The sequence below is a fragment of the Camelus dromedarius genome, chromosome 11 (genome assembly GCF_036321535.1).
Source record: "Camelus dromedarius isolate mCamDro1 chromosome 11, mCamDro1.pat, whole genome shotgun sequence".
Lineage (NCBI taxonomy): Eukaryota > Metazoa > Chordata > Mammalia > Artiodactyla > Camelidae > Camelus > Camelus dromedarius.
The window spans coordinates 30,449,142-30,470,717 of NC_087446.1; the positions used below are offsets into that span (position 1 = coordinate 30,449,142).

The window sequence follows — 21,576 nt, forward strand, 5'->3', positions numbered from 1 at the left end:
GAAAGCCAGCCTGCTAGGGTTATGGCTGCTGAGCAGGGAGAGGCAGTGGGTTTCGTGGTTTTCTTCGTGTCAGGTGAGATGTAAACAAGAGATTCAGGGCAGTAGTTTGGAAAGGTGTTGGGAGGGGAGGTTTGGCTGGTCCACATCTCAGTGCTTTGCGTCAGATTTTCCCACCTGTCGCTTCTTCCTGCCCCCTTTTGAAAATTCCAGTGTTAGACAGGAAAGGGCAAAGAGGAACACTCCCTACTAGGCAGATTTCTGTTCACAAGTTGTAGCTACTCTTCCTTAGAACACTTGTCAGCCTCCCTTCCCCAGCAGCTTTCTCTGCCCCGCTCTCTGCCGACCTGAACAACATGGCGATATTCATGCCGGGTTGTTTGTTTTAAGGAAGCCAGTAAAGGGGCCGCACTCTGCATTGGTTCCCATCTTCACGCTCTTCCTTTCATGGGCCCCGTGTTGTCCTTTTTACTTTTGTTTCCCCTGTTTCCTGTTAGGCCTGCAAAGCCTTTTCCTCTTTGTGGTTGGTGATTTCTGCTAAAGCACCGCGGGAGGTTCCCCAGCACAGAGTGATTCAGCCTGCAGCCAGCCTGGCTGAGGGACCGGCTCCCCTCTTCCTGGAGTTTCCTTGATGCCTTGATGGACACCCAGGCCCGATGGTGGAGAGTCTTCCCTTTCTCTAGCTTGCTTCTGTCTGAGTACCCTTTTTTTTCCCACTGTGTGACCTCTTTCATTATTTCTAATTATTCTACTTTCATTATTACTAATAATATTATTAATCACATTAGCATTTGTTGAGAGCTCTTTTATATGGATTTGTGAGCATTTTTGCACAGAGTCTCCTTTAATTTAGTGAAACTTCCTCTCATTTAATTTAGGGCTAATTCAGCCCTGTGAGGAAGGTAGTACTGTTACCCCATTTTACAGAGGAGAAAACGGAGGCACAGAGGGGTTCTGTTGTGCAGGTCACTAAGCTCTTCAATCCCAGAGCTCAGATTCATTGATGAAGCCGTCAAAATGCTCTTTTCTTCTCCCTCAGGTCTCTGAATACTGTAAGGCAACTCACTGCAGGTTTTCAGCCCCCACTTTGAGTTCAAAAGGGCGTACAAATGTCACTGTGAAGCTCAGAGTCCAGGAGACCTACTTGGATTGTGGGAGCTTGCAGTACCTTGACGACCCCCGATTTACGGGGTATCGGGCTGAACCTGAGGTGGACACAGAATTGGAAGTAAAAATTCAAGTATGTCTCTCTCATTTCAGAGGTGGGGGTGGGGACATGCTCCCCTCAACCGGAGAGGTGTGCTTATGTTTGTGGGTTTCTACGAGCGCCCTGATTTCTTCATCTGCTCCTTGTTCTTCACAGAAAGAAAATGATAACTTCAACATTTCTAGGGAAGACATTGAAATTACTCTCTTCTATGGAAAAGGGGAGAAATTAAATTGCACTTTTGAAAATATAACTAGAAATCAAGATCTCACCACCATCTTCTGCAAAATTAATGGCATCACCGCCGCAAACAGCATTGCTGCCTCGTCCAAGAAAGTTCTCGTAAGTCACCTGAGAGTCCTACCTGTTGGTTTTACCTTATTTCCTTGGCTAAACTGGAAGCCAGGATAGAATCTTGTATGGACTTGAGATCTTCACTTTAAGTGAAGATAAACAAAGCTGCTATTACAGGCCTCAGCATTATTCCTCCAAAATAGCTTGTGGAATCCATCCACGTGTCTGTTCGAATGTCAAAGCATTGAGCATGCCATTGTTTATAATACTAATGAGTCTTGATAGCTTTTGTCCTAGCCATACATTTAGACTGTAGCATCTGCAAGCAGAATCTCTAGACCCATTAACAAATGAGCTGTCATTCTTTTTCCAAATGCAGAGGTGACATGTCTTAGCAGAAACCCAGACTAGGGGGCCTCTCCAGAACACTGAAAGTGGCAGTAGAGTCCAGTGGAGACCAGATAATCTACAGGTCATGGGCTGTTTCCTCCACCACAAAGTCATACTCACTGCATTTAATCTTTTCCCAGACATGTTTGAGGGTCCCTCACTGGTATATTTATGTCCCACAATAAAGATGTGAGTCCATGGGGAAGCGAAACATTTTAGAAATCTCCCTTTATAGTGTTCATGCCATATGAGGCCCTGCACAGTCTGTATCCCCCCCAAATGCTTTATAATCTGTTGTCATAAATAATTGGATAAAGGACAAGAAAAAACATCAGACTGGAAGTCAAAACAAAAATGTGTTCATGTCCTAGCTGCGCCAGTTGATAGCTGTGTGCCCTTAGATAAGTCACTTGGCTTTGGCTGAGCCTCCGTTTGTGTGTCTGTTGTATGGTAAAGAAGTTAATAATAAGTATAAAGTGAATAATAACAACTAAACTCACAGGTGCTCCCACATGTCAAGTTAGTTGAGGAGAGCAAACGCCAGCACCCTTCATTATTCATGAATAGTTCCTGAGTGCCTGTGCTGTGACAGGGACAGAGAAGAGAAGAGAACTGACCCCCCAAAAACCTGCCTTTGTAGAGCTTACCTAAAGAGGCATCTCATATGGTATAGGACGTAAATTGAGAATGTGTTACATGGTGGTAATTATTATGAAGAAAAGTGAGACAGGGAAGGGAATAGGTGTCGGGGGGGGGGCAGTGCCGCAAGGTTTATGATGGTGGGCTGGAAAGGGCTCCCAAGAAAGATGACATCTGAGTCAGGACGTCAGGTGAGAGGGGGAAGGAGCTGGGGGCTGTCTGGGATAGAGTGTTCCAGGCACAGGGAACCCCGAATGCGGAGTTCCTGAGTTAGGAGCCTGCTGGGTGCATATAAAGGGCAACAAGGAGGCCAGTGTGGCTGGAGAGGTGAGAGCAAGGGGAGAATATCCCGAGAAGGTTAGAGAGTTGATGGGGGCAGCAAGGAGATCTGGGAGATCATTAGGACTTTGTGGGCCATTGTGAGGATCTGGCTCTCAGCTCTGGGAAGCCACAGGTGAATTTTAAGCAGCAGTACCCCGAGCCTGCTGACTTAAATGCCAGCATGTCTCGACATCACGACAACCCTCCAAAGAGGCACAATCTCCATCCCATTTTAGAGATGAGGAAAGTGGGGACTGGATGGCTAGGTGACTAACTCAGGGGACAGCAGGTGGCAAGACTGGAATTTAGAACCTGGGCTGTCGGAGTCCAGAGTCTGTGCTCCTGCCACTTGGCCCAGATGCCTCCACAGGAGCAGCCATGGCTCCCAGGATGGAAATGTGTCTCAATACTTCTTTGTACATCAGTGCTAAATAAGACTTGATAGAGAGTTCTTCCATTTACAAGTTTTAACAAAATTTTTATAACCAAAAACTAAAATTGGAAAAGGCCCTCGGGGATCATGCAGGCAGCATTGCCAGACTGGCTTTTACCACAGGCTGCATCCTCCAAAGTAGGCCTGTCAAGGGAAACACAAGATGTAGAAGAGATTTAAAAAAAAAAAAAAAAGTTGGATTATTTCCTTAGTCAAGGGGTAAGAGGGTTTCTCACCCACAGGTTACCCTCTTTATTACCCTCATTCCTGCATTTAAAACTCCCAGGGCAAAGAGGACCACAGTGTAAAATCTGTAGGTCTGGTCCCTCACAGCTCAACTGACTGGAGTGAAATCTGAAACCGAGGCATGGGGAGTGTTCTCGACTGCCTCAGGGTCACAGAGCTCATCTGCCCAGGGATGGAACTTGAACTCAGGTGTTCTACCTAGCTTGCCACCTCATTTTGTATCTTGGAGACAACATTTGGGGGAAAAAACTGTGTACCTAGATATGGGCCCCACCTCGACTGGGTCTAACGTTGCTCTTTGTCCCGTTAGGTCAAACTTGGAAACTTGGAGCTCTTCGTGGAGCGGGAGTCAGTTCTCTCCACTTGGTATTTTCTGATTGGACTTCCCATCTTGCTAGTGATTGTCATTTTTGGTAAGTGCCCTGTTTAATTTTGCCAGAGAAATTATTCCCTGGGGCCTCTCAGCAGGCAGAAAGACTTTCCACTTTCAGGGGCTGTTTGCTTCAATTAAGTATCCATGGATGAAAACTCAAATCAAAACTTTGGGAAAGGATTAATAGGTACACGTTGAGGGCTTTCTAAACATTTTTTAGGATGCTTCATGAATAAAAGGCTGGATTACAAAGACAGTATCTTGGTGTTGGAGAGAATCCACTTTGCTTCCCAGATCCTGTGAATTGTGATGACAAATGTCCCCTTTACATTATGTCCTCAAAATTCTTCCAGAATTTTGGACTCCCAGGGTTTAGTTATTTCATCCTGTCTTCTCAGTCCACCAAACTTCCTCTCACCCGCACTGCAGCCCTGCTTTTCCTGGCAGAACTATATTTTGGAAGTGTGATCCGTACCATGTATTAAAATGTTGGAAGTTTCATCCAAGCACGGTGATCCCATGATGGTTGCTCATTGGATGAATCTGGCCCATCGATGCATTTTTTTTTGGCCCATGTAGCATTTTAAAACTTTGAAGTGGTTGACAACATTTTAAAATTAGGTGAGTTGTATTTTTAAAAATCTCTTTAAAATTGGAAAGATCTGGATCATTGGCCCAGCTTCTCCATAACATCACTTTGCTGGAGCTGAGTAGCAGCTACCCCTTGAGAGAGGGGATATGTTCACTGGTTTTTTGCCATAGTCTCCACCACTCCCTACTGTCTCTACCCAGGCAACTTAACTCATCTGTGTATCTGGTCCCTGTTGCCACTCAGTTTTGGCCTCTGTTTCTGAGCTGCTTTTCATTTTAAGTCTGTTTCCTCTTGTTGCCCTTTAAAAAAAAAAAAAAAAAGGACTTAGCTATATAGTACTGCATATTCCTTGCCTTAACACAGGTATTGCCTTTCTAACATGTTCTGTTAATAGTTGCTAGTGTCTCCTATATACTCATTCATTCATCCATCCCTGCATCCATTTACCTTATGTTTATTGAGCACCCGTTATGTTGCTGGTAACTGTACAGAGAACTAGGGAAGATAAATTCTGTTCTGGTCCTTTCTCTTGGGTCATTCCCAGCCCAGTGAGGGAAAGATTTACGTATATGGTTAACTGGCCTAATGGAATGAACTAATTTTGCAGAGACCCTGTTTTGCCTCATTGATCATTTCAGGTATTTTTTATGCTCTCCCCAAGTTATCCACCACTGTTATATATTTGGAATCCAGACTTGGGCCTGATATTTTAATAAAGTCCAGGCTGATGCTGGCTTCAAATAAGAAGATTACTTATAAATTCTAAGTGCTGGGCTTGTTTTGAGAATCTGCTGCTGTCAGACAGCTCTGCATATAACAGTCTCATCCTGGAGTCACATCCTCTTTGTGACTTACTGGAAACCTCTGCTCTCTTCCTGGGCTTTCTGTGACTCTCCTCTCCCTTCACTTTGTAGAGGTGGTTTATGCTCTTTAAGGTGAAATGGGCTCAATTTCAGTTTCATGGGTATCTGGAAAGCCCTTTAAAATTCTCACCTGCTTCTTACCGTGATTCCAGGGAGGTATGTGTCATCAGCAGCTTGAGTAAGTGTGCTCTTTAGTCCGTCAATCACATCGTTGGGGAAAACACCAAACGCACCTGGCTCTAGGCCTGCCACCCACAAAACACCCCCACTGTGGGTTCCCCTGGAGATTTCAGCCAGGAAAAACTCACTGCTTTATGATGTGGCCTGCTAACTCTCTTTGCATACAGTGAGCTGGTGCACACTTTGATAGATAAGGCAGCTAGGCACAGAGAGGCTAAGGAATTTACCTGAGGTCACACAGCTAGTAAATGGCAGAGCAGGGACATGAGCCCCAGAGCTGAAACTGTTCAGTTTACTGCCTCTACAGCACAGATAGAAACAAAATGAAATGGAGAAAGAAGCAATAGCCAGATATGGGGGTTCACTGTGGACCACTCATCCTGTCACCCTATTTGATCTATGCAAGTTTGGCTTATGTAGTTCAGTGTGGATCTGTAGGCTTTTTTCCTGCATTTGCGGCTCAACTTTATTTCTCCAGGGATGTTTAGAAACATTAAAAAAAAGGACGGAACGATATAAGCGGCCTTTGGCTGCAGAGAAGCTTGGCTTATTTCATTACTTTTCAGCCAACTGGGATCTTTGTTTACAAGTGAAGGTTATTTGATTTAGTTTTTACTTTTTAAGATTAGTTTGTTTGTTTGTTTTTCTGTTGCATTTGAGCATCTTCCATTTTAGAATGACCCTTCACTGGGAATTTTTCTTCTTATAAATTCCACCTCTTAAATCACTAGTCTGTCTGTCTGTCTGTCTCTCCCTCCCCCCCCTTTCCCTTTCCCTCTCTTGTCTCCTTCCCTCTCCGTAAAAGAGCTGCAAAGGTTGGTTCTGTTTTCCTTTTTGTGTTTTAAGTTACCATGTCAGACTCATGCTGGATCTCTGTCTCCTCAGTGGCCGTGGGGGTGACCAGGCACAAATCGAAGGAACTGAGTCGCAAACAGAGTCAACAGCTGGAGCTCCTTGAGAGCGAGCTCCGGAAAGAAATACGTGATGGTAGGCTCCAAAATTTTGTTTGTAGAAAAACAAGTCTTTTATTGTCTCTCTCTCTCTCTCTTCCTCTTCTTCTTTTTTTTTATTTTTAACTCTTAAACTGGCCACAGTAATGAGAACTGTTTGTGTAACAGAAGACAACTGAACAACAGGGTCTAGGCCTGGCTTTGTGTTTTATTTCAGCTCTTCTCTGCAGCCAACCAAGTAATTATCTATTGTTTCTTCTTTAATGAAAACCAAGGTCATACTCCGTGTTAGACAAAACAGCAGAAGATCTTATCCATTGTTTGTTGAGTTAAAATACTGCTCTTGGGATTCTGTTTTGCAGGCTTTGCTGAGCTGCAGATGGATAAATTGGATGTGGTTGATAGTTTTGGAACTGTTCCCTTCCTTGACTACAAACATTTTGCTCTGAGAACTTTCTTCCCTGAGGTAAAAGAGCATTGATCATATTCCTAAGGTTGAGTCTTGAATAATAATGAAGGTGCTTGTTGCTATTGTCAAAAAACGGGTGTTTGCTTCCAAGGCAGCTGTAGATAATGTGCTTGGTACAAAATAATGGCTTAAATTTGAGCAGAGCAGGGAGGAGGATAACCATTAATTGGATTGATTAGGGTATAAAGGAGTGATGGGTCACTGGCAATTACTCTTTGTCCAGTAACAAAAACCTAGGAGGGACAGAAGTTCAGACTGATGATTTTTGCTTTATTTTACTACCAGTTTAGAACTGAATTTGTAGCTGGGAAGTTAGCTAGTTTATTTAAAAATCAATAAATTGTGGGCTGGCCAATTTGTTGTGTTTATCTGCATGACTCCCATCGCAGCTACTAGATTATTCACTATTACTTCTCAATTGGAAATGAAAAGTACTATTGGCCGAGAGGGCGGAAAGTAGATGTGTGTAGAATTTGAGTTAATCACAGCCATTTTTAGCCATGTAGAGTTTTTACGGTTCTCTCCAGCAGTTATTCTTTAGCTGATCAGTTTGTGTCATCCTCATTTAGTAGAAATAGCTGCATGGAATGATTAATTAATTTGTTCTAGGACTCGGAGGAGTAGTCTACTTAACCCTTTGGGTTTTCAGTCTCACTTATGTTCTTACACCTCCATTTTCTCACCCACTCACATAGCCTACTCACTATCATCACCTCCACGTCCTGATTCCCCAGTTCCTCCATGTTGCCCTTTCTTGTCCAGAACTGGTGACCACAGCATGGCCCAACCTCTGGAACACATCAACACCGATTGTCATATTTAAATCTAGACTTCTAAGCAGAGCCAGAAATCTCCCCAGGCCAAAAGAGAGCTTGTATCACCTTGCCGGTAGCTTCTCATCTACAATTGGCCAGCATAGAGTACAGAAAACCAGACACATGCTGTAAGCAATTTCCACTTTCTCTGTAATTCTAGAAGTGAACACCATGATATGTGATGCTGTATCTGGAGGTTGGGATACCTCCATAAAGCACCCACTATATATATATATATTTTTTTTTTGCCTAAGCCTTAGTGTTGTAAATCAAGAAGGCTGTAAATAAGACTTAAGCTTTTTGCACTTACATATTTATTTTTTAAGCTATCCTCCGTGAGTACCGGATGCCAAGACTTACCACTTGCCCCCTCCTCCATTTCTATGGCAGAACACCACCTAGGGAGGGGAGTTTAATGCCCTGAATCAGGATGACTGTGCAGGGCTTCAGCAAAGGTTGCATCACAAGTCCTATTTCCCAGCTATCTGAGATCTCCATTAAGAATTTAATAGCAATAAAATAACAGAGACTTCTGCCATCAACAGGAGTACTGTGTGGGTTTTTACAGTTAATGATTGCCCTTGAGAGCTGAAGAGAGTAATCTGTGGCCTGAAAAAGAAATTTTCCTGTCTTCTAAATTCGGTAATCAAAAGCAAGATAGAGGAATGTAAAGGAACGCTGTTGCTAGTGTTTAAAAAAAAAAAAATCCCAGGAACAATGCTGTATTATCTTAGAGAGAGTTGCAAGAAGGCAAACCGATTTAACTCAGGGTATGTAGAATCTTGAAAGGCAACTGGAAAAGCCATGGAAACTCAAGTGAGAAGGAAGAAGACCCGAGAAAAACAAGCATGCATTTATCAGAATCCTATCAAGAAGACCTAAGTTAAAATCGAATTTGCAATAGTTAAGAAGAGATAGAACAGAGAGGAACATGTTCTGTTAGGACAGTGCCAGTTGAAATGCATTCTAGGCTGAAGATGAGTCCTCGCGTTAAGTGGACCCAGGAGCCGCCTCCCCTAGGCTTGCTGGTTGGGCGGTGGAGGGAGAGCTTGGGTGATCAACACCTATGAGAGAACAGTAGGCAAACCCAGAGGGAACGGTAGGTTCTCAGAGGCCCAGGCATTCCCAGGTTTTGGTTCTTTGCCCTGCCAGCTGGTTTTTGGCTTTTTAAAGCCTTGCTTTTCATTATATTGACAACTTTGTTTTGCTGAAAATAAGAATAAGAAATAAGGGTAAGCAGAGCATCCAACCACCTAGAGGAGAGAAATTTGAATAAAAAGCGAAAGGAGCCTTTGAAGCCAGGGAGCCAGACTGGTATTTCCCTATTTAAGGTCAAGAATCCATCTATTTAAATTGCCTATCGACGTAAGGTTGGTTCAGCAGAAAAATATTAGGAACTAGAAACCAGAGTCTGATTTTTCTGCTTATTGCTAGAGGAAAATATGACCAAAAGAGTTTGAGGTCTTCTGCTTTGGCTAACAGATTTGAAATTATAAAGCAAAAATTCTCTGCAGAAGAAATTTGTTGTAATAAGATATAAAAATAACCTAAAGTTTCAATTATTACCAAAAAAATTTAACTGAATGTTTGAATTTATATTTTCATCCTCTTGACTCATTTAAAGTGGGTTACTCGGCATGCTTTAAAAATTTTATTGTTTAATTTCAATATTACTTATGATACATCAAAAAAAAAACTCAAGAGTTTATCTTTAAGAGCTACAGAGCATAGTAATTAAAAATATTTTTAAAAACTAGCAAGGCAACAGCACTGTGGTCATTTGCCTTAGGTTAGTGATAAAATATACGGATATGGATATATATATATATATATATATATAAAACAGCTGATAGGAAGAACTTACTGTGCACTCATTCATTTTATTTTCACACCCAGCCTGTGGGGTGGGAAGCATCCATTTTGCAGATGAGGAAAGTCAGGCACAGAGAGGTTAAGTAACTTGTCCAAAGTCATGTGACCAAGGTGTGATAAAACCAGGACTGGAACCCATAGTTTGGCTCCAGATTCTAGCTTTTAACCACCCCACCCGCTCCCCTCTTGAATAACATTGTGCGTTGAGAGAGTAAATACTCCTAAGCTAAGACTTGCAAAAACTTACCAGCACAACTCAATATTAAGGTAAATTGCTTGAGGAGTGGTCTGAACATCTGCCTGATCTTCTTTAACCACCATTTCTTTAACTTTTGAATCAGTTCTTTTAAAGTGTGAGATGCTGTCATCTATCAAAAATGAGACTGATGCAATGAAAATTATTATTCTTAGAGGCTTTCAGAATTCACTGGTGTTTCTTTAGAGCTGAATAATTATTTACTATGTAGAGGACATGCAGTGAGCATAAGCCCAGGGGCTCTTCAGATTAGCAAATAGTGTCTCTACTTTATTAAAAAGGACTTGGGTATTATAACAAAAATACACTATTCATTTCCTTTGGGTATTATGAATAATAAAAGTGTCTCCTTCCTCTCAGTCAGGTGGCTTCACACACATCTTCACTGAAGATATGCATGTAAGTCTGTAAGTTTTCATTTTTAGCCCACGACTGCCTGACTTTCTTAGTGTTATCATCATCATCATCATCATCTCCATTATTACTTTGAATTTTTATTGTGGGTTTTTTGGGCTCACAAATTTGATATTAAATAATTCATTGTCTTGGAAAACCCATTGTGGATTTACTTCCTAACTTTAAGTTTATATATTATTTATATTATATTTATTATATTATTTATATTATATTATATTATATCATATCATATCATATCATATCATATCATATCATATCATATTATATATTTTTCAGAACAGAGATGCCAATGACAAGAATGAAAGTCTCACTGCTCTGGATGCCCTAATTTGTAATAAAAGTTTCCTTGTCACTGTCATCCACACCCTTGAAAAACAGAAGAACTTTTCAGTGAAGGACAGGTATCAGTCGATTTGTTTATATTTTGAAAGTCATGAAGTAGAGGAAATGAAACCTGAGCCTCTTGTTTTATTTCCAAACCACAACCTGAACTTGGTGTCTGGGAACATGCATCTATCCAGAGGCTGTTCGATTGGGTGGTCATGCAGCCATGATGTCTCCATTTCAGATCACCTAGCCCTAACACAAATTCTATTTTGAAGACACACATACATAAAACTCCCTTCTCAAAAAAACACCCTGAAAAACCCCTAACACCAAGAAAAAACCATGAGTCCAGAATCAAAAAAGCAGAAGTGCTATTTTCCATTTTTAAAACACCCTGAAAATTCGGGAAAGACATTGACTTCTTACAACCACTCTAGTTTGAAGCTTAAGTGCTGAAAATAAAATGTCCTGAAGTTAACCCTGGTATGTAGTTTTTATGGATCAAGGACAAAGGTAGTTGAAACCTAGATGTTAAAAAAAAAAAAAAAGCACCCACAGGGCAGCACCCTAGTAGCACCCCATTGCCTGGCCCCTCAAGCTTCCCTGGAAACTGCTGTCAGCACCAGAGAAGCCATGGCTGGTGGTTAACCTGGTTAACCAAGGCTCTGTATTTTTTCAGTGTGCTTTTTTATCATCTGTATATCCTTTTATTTCTTGTAGTTTTATTGATATAGAATTGACATACAGCACTATGTAGGTTTAAGGTGTATAGCATGGTAACCACAAATCTAGTCTCTTTTTCTGAGTCTGAGTCTCTTTTTCTCATATTCCACATATAAGTGAGGTCATATAGTACTTGTCTTTCTCTGTCTGACTTATTTCACTTAGCATTATCCCCTCCAAGGTCCGTCTATGTTGTTGTAAATGGCAAAATTTTCTCCTTTTTATGGCTGAGTAGTATCCCATTGTCTATGTATACCACATCTTCTTTACCCATTAATCTGTTGATGGACACTAAGGTTGCTTCCATGTCTTGGCTGTTGTAACCAAAGCTCTATTTTTAAACAGGTGTCTGTTTGCCTCCTTCTTAACCATTGCCCTGCAAACCAAGCTGGTCTACCTGACCAGCATCCTGGAGGTGCTGACCAGGGACTTGATGGAGCAGTGCAGTAACATGCAGCCTAAACTCATGCTAAGACGCACAGAGTCCGTGGTTGAAAAACTCCTCACAAACTGGATGTCTGTCTGCCTTTCTGGTTTTCTGCGGGTAAGTGTCCCATCCCTCCGCAGTGTCAGAGGTAAGACAATAGGTGGTTATTTTTAGCGGATGCTGACGTCTTTCCCAGGATAAGTCTTGAGCCCTCTGTGGTGTCAGCACTTAACCCCTTTCAGTCTTGGTCCTTAACAGGAGCACCGGGAGGGGAACGTAAAATTTGTTTTTGCTGTAACTTGCCTATGCAAGTGTAATTAATTTAGAATTTCCGCAGGTAAGACTTTTATCGTTTTAAAATTTTTAGTGTAGTAAGAACAATTAACATGAGAACAGAAAAGTGTACAAAACAGTGTTATTTATAGGCACAATGGTACAGTAGCTTTCTAGAATTTACCTTGCATAACTGAAATTTTATGTCCATTGGCTTTTGCGTCCACCTTCACATGGTTAATGAACATGTGTTGAATGGAGGGCATGTTTCGAATACTGGTGAGAACACACTGTTCTTAGGGCCTCTGAAGCATCTTAGAAATAGCCATTTACCTACCAGTACAGTGTAAGCTAATTACACTCAATTCTGGCCAGTCACTCCATATTAAAGCAAGTCCCCAAAGAGCCGCCCCCACCTTGAGTTCACTTTGTTAGAGTTACTCTATGAACATGGTTGTGATCTAATTGAATCTTAAAATCTTTTCAAATGTGAACTTTGCACCGGTTCTTTTGGTTTAGAGGCTGGGGCCTGGAGCCTGGGGCTTGGTCTGAACCTAGATTGCACCACTTACTAGAGGTCCCAAGCAAGTTTCTTAACCTGCCAGAGACTTGGGCTTATAACCTGTAGAACTGGAAGTGTATTTTAGGGCTGTTCTGAAGCGCAGATGAGAAATGTATGCAGTTGCTTAGCACTGAGTAAGCATTCCATAAATGTTGCCCATTATGATTGTAAAATATTAATAGAAAAAGAAGTGTGTTCAGTCTTCATTCAGCCCTCTGAGGCCCCTGGTGCAGGAGGTTCTTATCCTTCTTTAATTTCACCAGCCATCCAGATTCCAGCAAAACTGCATAATTGTGTATTTGTAGCTAGTTCTGAAATCTAATTAAACTTTGAATAAGACACACTGCTATGCCACAGGTTTTAACAGTGCTGCTTAAGTTTAGATCCAAAAAGCAGCGCCTTAAATAGACTGTGCTTGGTTTAATGTTTAATGTAATCTTACAAGTAAATGCACATTTTTTTTTTTTTTTACCAATCCTTTCCCAAGGCAATACTCGTTTATTAAGATTAATGAAATTTGCCTTCTTTTCTGTTTACTTGGTATAAATCATCATGTGCTTCAGGGAGATGTTGAGCGGTTATTTCTGGGGTGAATTTTTTTTTGCTTCCCCCATCCTAGTTTCAGCCACTGCCTGTAAACAGAGGCAGCAAGACTGTCACTCAGTTCCTGGGTTTTAGTCTCAAAAGGCAAGCACGTGCCCCACCCCCAGCCCAGTGAATCAGACAGAGGCTCAGCGTGGGGCCGTGTAGTCCGTGTTTTTCCAAGGTCCTACGGGTAATTCTATCACCCTACCTTTGAGAACCTGGGGTAGAAGGTGCAGTGGACTAGAAATCTTGGTTAGAAGCAGCAGGTTCAGGCTTTAAATGGTCTCAGCCCCAGCTGGCTGCATGTCTCTGGGTAACGCACTTTCCATTTGGCATGTTTCCTACCTGCCAAATGAGGGGTGTGGTCATTGGTTTCCAGTTCTTTTGCAGTTCTTTCTTCTGGGATCTTGTGATTCTTATTCTGAGCCCTCAAGGGCTGGTCAGAGCCTTTCTCTAGCTGCTCTTGGGCATTAAAAGAGTGAGGTGTTCCAAAAATCTGGGCTTCCAGCCCAAACGGCCCCCTTGAGCAGAGGATTCTGGGTCACGATTTCGCAGTGCTGATTCAATAGTAGTTTGAGCACGTTGGGTGGTGAGGGGACAGCACACTCCCCTGGGAGGAAGTGGCATTGAGCCATTTTCAGCGAGACTTTCATTTTCAGGGGCTAATTCCCTCTGGGCAGAGGGCCTGACTTCCCTCACGAGGTGCCCAAGGAGTGTGGGACTCTAGTGACCCTAGTCCTCCTGCCCTACCCCCCACAAGCATTTGACTGGTGCCGCAAGCTCTGTGACCTCCAGGTAATTCCTCCTACGCACCTCCAAGGCCCTCTGGGTAAAGTAATAATAATAACTGCCACTTATTGAATGTGCCAGCCATCCTGCTAAGAGCTTGGCTTCCTTTTTCTCATTTAGTCCCATGAGGTAAGTCCCTGTATGACCGTTCTGCATACTGGGGAGTTGGGGACACAGAATAGCTGTGACTTTCTCCAGATCCCACAACTAGCATGGGACAGTACCAGGGAGCTCTTAGCCACCTCGCTTACTGCTTCCCCAGCGAGGCAGGTCCCTTCTTCCAGGCTTAGGGGACAATTGGGGGATGGAACGGGGTCACAGTTGCCAAAGCCTCTGGCTCAGCCATGGCAAGAGAGTCTGGGCTCAGAAAGGAAAGGGTGGTGATGATGCCAAGCTTAATTCCCATCACAGGAGGGGGAGGGCAGGGCTGGTTCCTCAAGTTGGGCTCTGCCTGGGTTGCTGTGTGCACTCTGGTCTGATAAGATGCCTAAGCCCCTAGCAGGTGTGACTAATTTAAAACTTGTGTTCAATGGTGACAAAGAAACCTCATGGCCCCATGGTTTCCTAAGCCAGCCAGGCATCAGAATCGCCTTGGGAGGAGTTAAAAACTACAGATGCTCAGGCCTCATCCCCAGAGATTCCATATCTAATGTAGAGCCCAGACCTCCGAATTTCTTGTAAGAGCCCCAAGGAATTCTGGTGATGATTATCCAGCGTTAAAACCATGGGTATGGATAGCAGTATAAGACAAGATGTTACTTCTCTGAGTCTGGCTGCATCTTCTGGAGAACTCCTGACTACATGGCCATCAAATCTGTAGCTATTGCTCCGTGCAGCCCAGGAGAGCCCACTGGTCCCCTAGCACCAACCTCTGTGGGCACATCCAGCCCCCTCCCAAGGACACTCACCCCCATCCTGATGTGAGCTGGAGGGAAAGAGAGAAGTGAAGGGTCTAGGTTTGTGGTCAGGACATTACGTAAGTGGGTGGAGGGAAAGAGAAGAGAGCAGTGTGGTTGTGAACCACTAAATAAAGGAAGTTTCTCATAAGAATTTAAATGTCGTGTTCTAATCCCAATGCTCTCCCCATCTGGGAAATTTTTCAACGTTTCAACTCTGTCCTGCGGTAAGGAAGAGACTCCAGGATGTATCAACAGGGGACAGAGAAGTGGTACTGGGAGCCCAGGGGCGGGTAGGGTGGCAGGAGAGGAAGCCCCGGGACTGGGGAGGCTGTGTTCTTGCTGTCAGTACAAGACTAGTATGGGGTGGGGGATGGGGCCCCAAGAGACTTAAAAGATGTCTTAGTTTACTTGTTCAAGGGAAAGCAGGTAAGAGGCGTAGCGGAATTCTTTCAAAGCCAGATGCCTTGGCTGTAAAGCTTGACTGAAAACTGGTGCTTCAAGCCTTAGTTGCGTGGCTGGTTTCTCATCATCACAGAGGCAGTTTGACTTCCTAGTTCTGACCTGGCTCTTCCTCCCCCATATATTCAGTTTAATATCTATTTGATCATAGAGAGTTTATTTACTTAGCAAATACTACACGATAGTCGACCCAGGGCTCCATTCCTCAGGAGGCTGCAGTGGAAACAGAACACACAAGACTCCCACTTAGGCTGCCTGGAGTCCATTCAAGCACAAAGTGGTTACAGACTTGAGGCATTTCAGTAACAGCAGGGGTGGCCACCCCTGGTCCGGGAAAAAGTGTACGTAGCAGGAGTCTGGAGAAATGAAGCCATCAGGATGGGCTGCATGTTTGGGAAGGTCCTTAGAGCAGTGCATTTGGCTCTGGCCCGGGAAGAGGAGGTGAAGGACATCTGTGGCCTGTCCCAGTGCAGGTGCGACTCTGCAGGCTGTGTCGGGGTGGGGGGCCCCAGGGCTGGCCTGTGCACGGGCAGGAGAGGAGGCTGCAAATCATGTAACTGAAGGCCACTTCCTCCACGAAAAGCTGTTAACACCAAAAAGCTTTCTCCTTGGTAAGTGTATAAAATATTCTTAAGTTAATTCTGGATACCAAGGCTAATCGTGGTGCATTTTTAAAAATGCCATTTATTTTCAGCGTGCTTTTAAAAGATGGAGCAATTAGATAGGAATATAAACAAAGGATAAACCTCCACTAACTGTTCGTAGGTTTAGCCTGCTGACGAGCGTTAGGCTACCAGACAGAAGCTTCAGTATAAGAGAATCATCAGCTGCTTCATGCGCTTCATGAATATCGACTTGTGTGTGAGAACATACATGTGTGTTCAGGAGAGGAGTTTTGCTCCCAATCCTAAGTACAGCAATATGTATTTTCTTGGGAGTTTCATGTTGATTGTTAGAAAACACTGCCTCCTGTCTCCTGTCATAGTGCCATAAACTGAAACTTTAATTCTTTGGAAAGTACACTGGATTCTGGCAAAAGCTAACTGTCATTTTTGCGTCTTTTCCAAGGAGACTGTTGGAGAGCCGTTCTATTTGCTGGTGACGACTTTAAACCAGAAAATAAACAAGGGTCCCGTCGATGTAATCACTTGCAAAGCCCTGTACACCCTTAATGAGGACTGGCTGCTGTGGCAGGTTCCGGAATTCAGCACCGTGGTATGTTTGCCGTGAAGCTGGTGGGGGGTGGGGGGAGGCACTTAAAATGAACCGGTATCATTCCTACCGCGGGAGGCCTCATATGTTTAGTTAATTAAAAGCAGTTGTTGATAAAATATTAACATGTGTTCACATAATAGATTTTAATTACTCAGATTGGGGGAGAAACTATTGTAATGATGCCTGGGGTACTCATCAATTTCCAAAGATTTTAATATCAGGATTGCTTATAGCTTTCAGCGGCGTCAAAGGAAATGCAAAGTAATCCCTATTCAGCACTTATAATTGCAATCAGAATTTCTCAAACGGCTCTGCTCTGGAAGACAATGTGTGAAGATACATTTCAACCAAATTGAGGCCGTCTTATTTTAAAACGATAACACAAGACAAATTCCACTGTGTTCCCCCTGCAACATGGCACCCTTACTTTATTTTCATGGATTAGTTACAAATGTTTGGTGTCATGCACTTCATGTTCTGTGATCTCATAGATATTTTTAGAGGAACGCTGTAAATCATGACAGGAAGATGATGGCCTGGCTGCTGGAGGGTTTCTCCATTTAAGAACATCCTTTTCACCCATCCCCACTCCACCCACACACCCACTTCACTTCATAAAGGAAAAGGGACCAATTTTTTGCACATTCAGGAACTTTGGAGAGAGAGCCAAACGTGGCAAGTAGCTCCCAAATTACTTAGGAATTTTCTGTGCTTTTCTGTTAATAGAGACTTGGAAAAGAGATTGTTGTGTTTTGATTTGATCCTTAGCTTTATGGGGATTCTGGGCTTCTTCACAATTTCATGAGAGGAGAAGGAGGACAAAATTACAGTGGGGTTTTGGTGTTGCTCAGTAAGGGAGCAGAGTTTCCTGCGGCTTTGCGCTGGATGGCAAGGACTGCAGTGTCATCCTGGAAGAATTCATCCCCTAATTGGAGAATTCACCACGTTGCTGTAGACTGTGTTATGGTTGTATCCTCTGTTGGGAGAATGGTCCCTAGATCAGCTGTTTTGAGTTCTCGGTCACTGCCGGATGTAGCTCACCCTTCCACAGAAGATGGTACTATGCTCAGCTGCCATCCACAAGGTGGGAGGCTGAGCAAAAAGCCAACAGTTCTGTTTTCTGTCCATGTGCCCATCTCTACCCGAGAGGGAGTTGGATACAGTGGTTCCTAAACATTCCTGTGGATCAGAATCCCCTAGAGAGCTTATTAAACACCCATTGCAAGGCAGCACCCCAGAGTTTCTAATTCAGTAGGTCTGGGGTGTGGCCTGAGAATTTGTATTTCTAAAGAACTTTCTGCAGCTGCTGCTGGTCCAGGACCACATGTGGAGAACTGTTGGTATAGTGGTTAAAGCGTAGACTCAGGAGCCAGGCAGGTTTGAATCCTGCCTCGGCCACTGGCTAGCTGTGTGACTTTGGGCAAGTTTAGAAATCTCTCTGTGCCTCCTCATTTGTAAAATGGGGATGATGATCATGGTGCCTGCCTATCTCATGCAGGTGATTTGAAGATTAAGGGTCGATATTCTAGAAAGCACTTAAAACGTTGCCTGGCACATGAGTGCCATGTAAAGCACCTCAGGTGCTTGTTAGAAATGCAGACCCGGATGGACTAACCCCCGGGCCCTCCCAAGGGGCTGACTACATTGGAATCTCTGCGGATAAAGCCCAGGCGTGGTTAGATGTTTTTCAGTACTCCAGGCAATTCTAATGAGCATCCCTTGGGAGGAACCCCACAGGTATCTTGGTATCAGGGTCTTTTGCCTCTCCTTTCACTGATCCACGATTTGCTTTCAAATCAGGGGCTTTAGTCCTAAAGCAGATGTTCATGCTTTTACTTTGAAGCGTTTTAGAAGCCCCACAGGTTCCCAAAGAGAAACATTTGCAAGTGCGTATAGGTCAGGGAATCCAGCATTATTTCACTTTCTTGCAAACATGAACCCCCACAGGAAGGAGAGGAGAGGAGATGGTAGTGGGTGTGGGGAAGATGTCAATCCCTGGAGCAACTTTTGAGGTTTGAGTCCTTTCTAATGCTTTACACTTTCCCCCTCTTTCATTTTGAAACGTTATTTATTTCACAGTCAATTAAGACCATGTGTTTCTGATTTGTTAACACTCAACTCATCATCAGACTGTTTCTTGATGTTGAAGAAATTTGTGTAGACTCTTGGATTCTTTTTTCGTTTGTAGCCCCTGGGGGAAAAGTTGATGGAAAATTATGCTTTAGAAATCCACATAAATTTTCCTTTTTGAATACGGATTTGCTGGTAGATAGTGTTGAGACTGGAAAGGGGGTGGGCCACTTGTTTCTAGGAGCCTTGCTTTTAAAATTGATTTTTAATGCCTCTAATTGGACCAGTTCCAACACCTCTTTGGTGGTAGATGGTTGTACCAGGAACTACAGAGACGCTTGATCTGGTCTGGCTTGTGTGACAAAATGTTAGCAGAAGGTCAATGTAAAAAAATTAAGGTTTTCCATTTCCTTTCAGGCAAGTCCCCCCGGCCTTAACCATCATATTTAAAATTTTCTTCCTTCCTCTCTTGTCATCCCCTCACCCAGGCATGTAAACCCAGTGGTTTGAAGTCTCGATTTTCTAAATTTGCCTGAGGTGGTCTATGTAATTGAAAACCAAGGTGTTGTGAACAAACTTGATTGTGTGTGTAAATTCTTTCAAGGAAAGAAAAGTCAAAGAAAAAAATCAAGAGCAGCCACAGGAACAACTCGAAACCACAGAGCCTGGTGCCATGGCAGGGACACACACACTTAAATCAGAATAGGCCCCCAAACTCCTGTTTGGCTAAATGCTCAAAAACAGCACCTCATATGACAACCTAAAAGTCAGGTTTCACGCCTCTAAGATTAGGCTGTGTTCTCCCTGAGGTGTGGGATGTTTTCTGGAACATAAGGACATCCTGCCAATAGCGTATACGTGAAATAATTACATGAACACATGGGCTCTAAGAAGTAATTCTTTATTTACTGCATCCTGGGAGGAAAATTCCTCTGCCTTTCTTAAATGTAAGCAAAGCTCCGTAAAGTCACTTCCTCTAGGACCAGAAGAAACCATCCTTCTCTAGCAAGGCATTGCAGGCTGGTGTTCAGGGAAGCACACTGCCAGAACATTCTCATGCTCCCGAGGGCAGCATCAGGGGGCAGTTTACACACACGCGCGCGCGCACACACACAGAATTCTAGTCTTCCCCTAACATCCAGGGATCCAGAGGTGACTTCTTAGAAAAGGAGTAAGTCCTATTACTCTCTGGTTCTTCCTCCTTTGCAAAGTTTTAGGCACGTTTGCTTTTGTGGCTGGAGCATCTCAGGCCCTCCCTCGGTGTGTGCTGGGTCTAGAGAATGATTTTGGACCAGATCACCTGAAACTTCAGGGGAGTGAGTGAAGGTTGAGGATTTCAGTTCTGGGAAAGTGGACCGCATGGGAGAAGGGACATTTGCTTTACTTTTGGGAGGAGATGAGAAAACTCAATAACTCGTAGCAAATGTGCTGAATTAGCAAGAGCAGGTTGACTTATAATCAAAGTTAAACGAGAAATGGCTTTTTGAACTCTTAAACCCAGGAAATGAGCCTGCCAATCTGCTGTATCTGAGAGATAGCATCTTGGCGCCCTGGGAAACAGTGTTCGGACAAACATATTACTGCCTTCATTCTCATATCTATGAAAAAGTCTTTAAGATTATTAGAAATTCTTGAAAAAGCACAGATACTCGCCTACAGAAATCTTAATGCCTCTACTAGGATTTATTGAAGATTTATGCCAGCCCACACCAGCCTTTTCCCCCCAGTAGTTACCATGTTGGGGACAATCATATCTCATAAAATATTTCACCTATTACCAAGCTCTAGCTATCTGTAGCAAGAGTTTCTCATCTACAGGCTTCTTCCAACACGGTGGCTCTCCCCACCACTCTCCAGCTCCTTCCGTTCCATTTAGTTTGTCCTTTCAGAAGATCCATTATCCCCATAATTAAACAACCCACTGTCCCGATTAAGTCATTCTCTGTTACTTCAATTACATCCCATTGTTCGTTAAATCCTGATGTTTGCACTTCAGCAATCTTGTTTTTAATACTCTTAGCATTTGTGGAGAAACAGTAAAGTTAATTAACAATTCTTGAGTTCCCCCCCCTTTTTCTCTCTACCACAGTGCAAATCATTTCCATTATGACTTGCAATAATACTGAAACTATTACTAACTCCATAGTTACTGTTCTGAGCTTTCTGCTCAAAGAAGCGAAACCGTTTTTTATAATCATTTTAGGTAAGTCATCCTACTTGATGGCAGGCAGTGGAAAATGAAAAATTAACATTAAATGAGTGCTTTGAATGACTTTCCTCTTTATACTTTTTCTTCTCACACCCATAATCTTGGGATTAGAAAATAATTTAGTTACCTAAATACAAAAGTACTTAATTTTCTTTTTCATGGCTTAGATGTCACTCTATTACTTCATCGTTAAGGATTGTTATTTCTACTTGTACCTCTCAGAGAATGGCAACTTCAATAGCAAATCATGGTGGAGACAAAGGTGTTTTTTAGATTTGTCTTTTCTGGCATAGTCAAAGTCGGCATTTTATTTGAAGTTACTGTTATTTAGAGCAGGAATCAGCAATCAATAGGCTGTGGGCCAAATGTAGCCCTGATGCCTATTGTTACAAATAAAGTTTTATTGGAACACAGCCGTGCTGTTCACCACTGTTGTCTGTGGCTGTTTTCCTGCTACAACATCAGGGTTGAGTAGTTGCGACAGAGACTGTACAGGCCTCAAAGTCTCAAGTAAATCCTCAAATGTTTACTGTCGGGCCTGTTAAACCAAGTTTGCCAGCCCTTAATCTAGAGCTTGACATAACAGAAAGGAACTAGATCCTGCCCTCCCACTAACACCAAGAACCTTGACCTGGTTCCTCTCTCTTTGGGGTCACAGCAATGGAAACACCTCACCACTGTCCGTAAAGCTGAAACTCCTGGGTGCTTTGCCCCCCACCCCCAA

At 43.1% G+C, this 21,576-nt stretch overlaps 1 protein-coding gene across 1 annotated transcript in view; it reads left to right on the forward strand.

Moving 5' to 3' along the window:
- Positions 1-21,576, forward strand: part of PLXNC1 (plexin C1) — a 138,490-nt gene that overhangs the window by 83,393 nt on the left and 33,521 nt on the right. Inside the window, exons 13-21 of the mRNA XM_010989952.3 lie at positions 1,037-1,237; positions 1,361-1,546; positions 3,838-3,940; positions 6,421-6,522; positions 6,848-6,951; positions 10,258-10,296; positions 10,591-10,715; positions 11,710-11,908; positions 16,427-16,573. Of these exons, the coding sequence (XP_010988254.3) occupies positions 1,037-1,237; positions 1,361-1,546; positions 3,838-3,940; positions 6,421-6,522; positions 6,848-6,951; positions 10,258-10,296; positions 10,591-10,715; positions 11,710-11,908; positions 16,427-16,573 (1,206 nt within the window). The remainder of the gene's footprint in view (positions 1-1,036; positions 1,238-1,360; positions 1,547-3,837; positions 3,941-6,420; positions 6,523-6,847; positions 6,952-10,257; positions 10,297-10,590; positions 10,716-11,709; positions 11,909-16,426; positions 16,574-21,576) is intronic.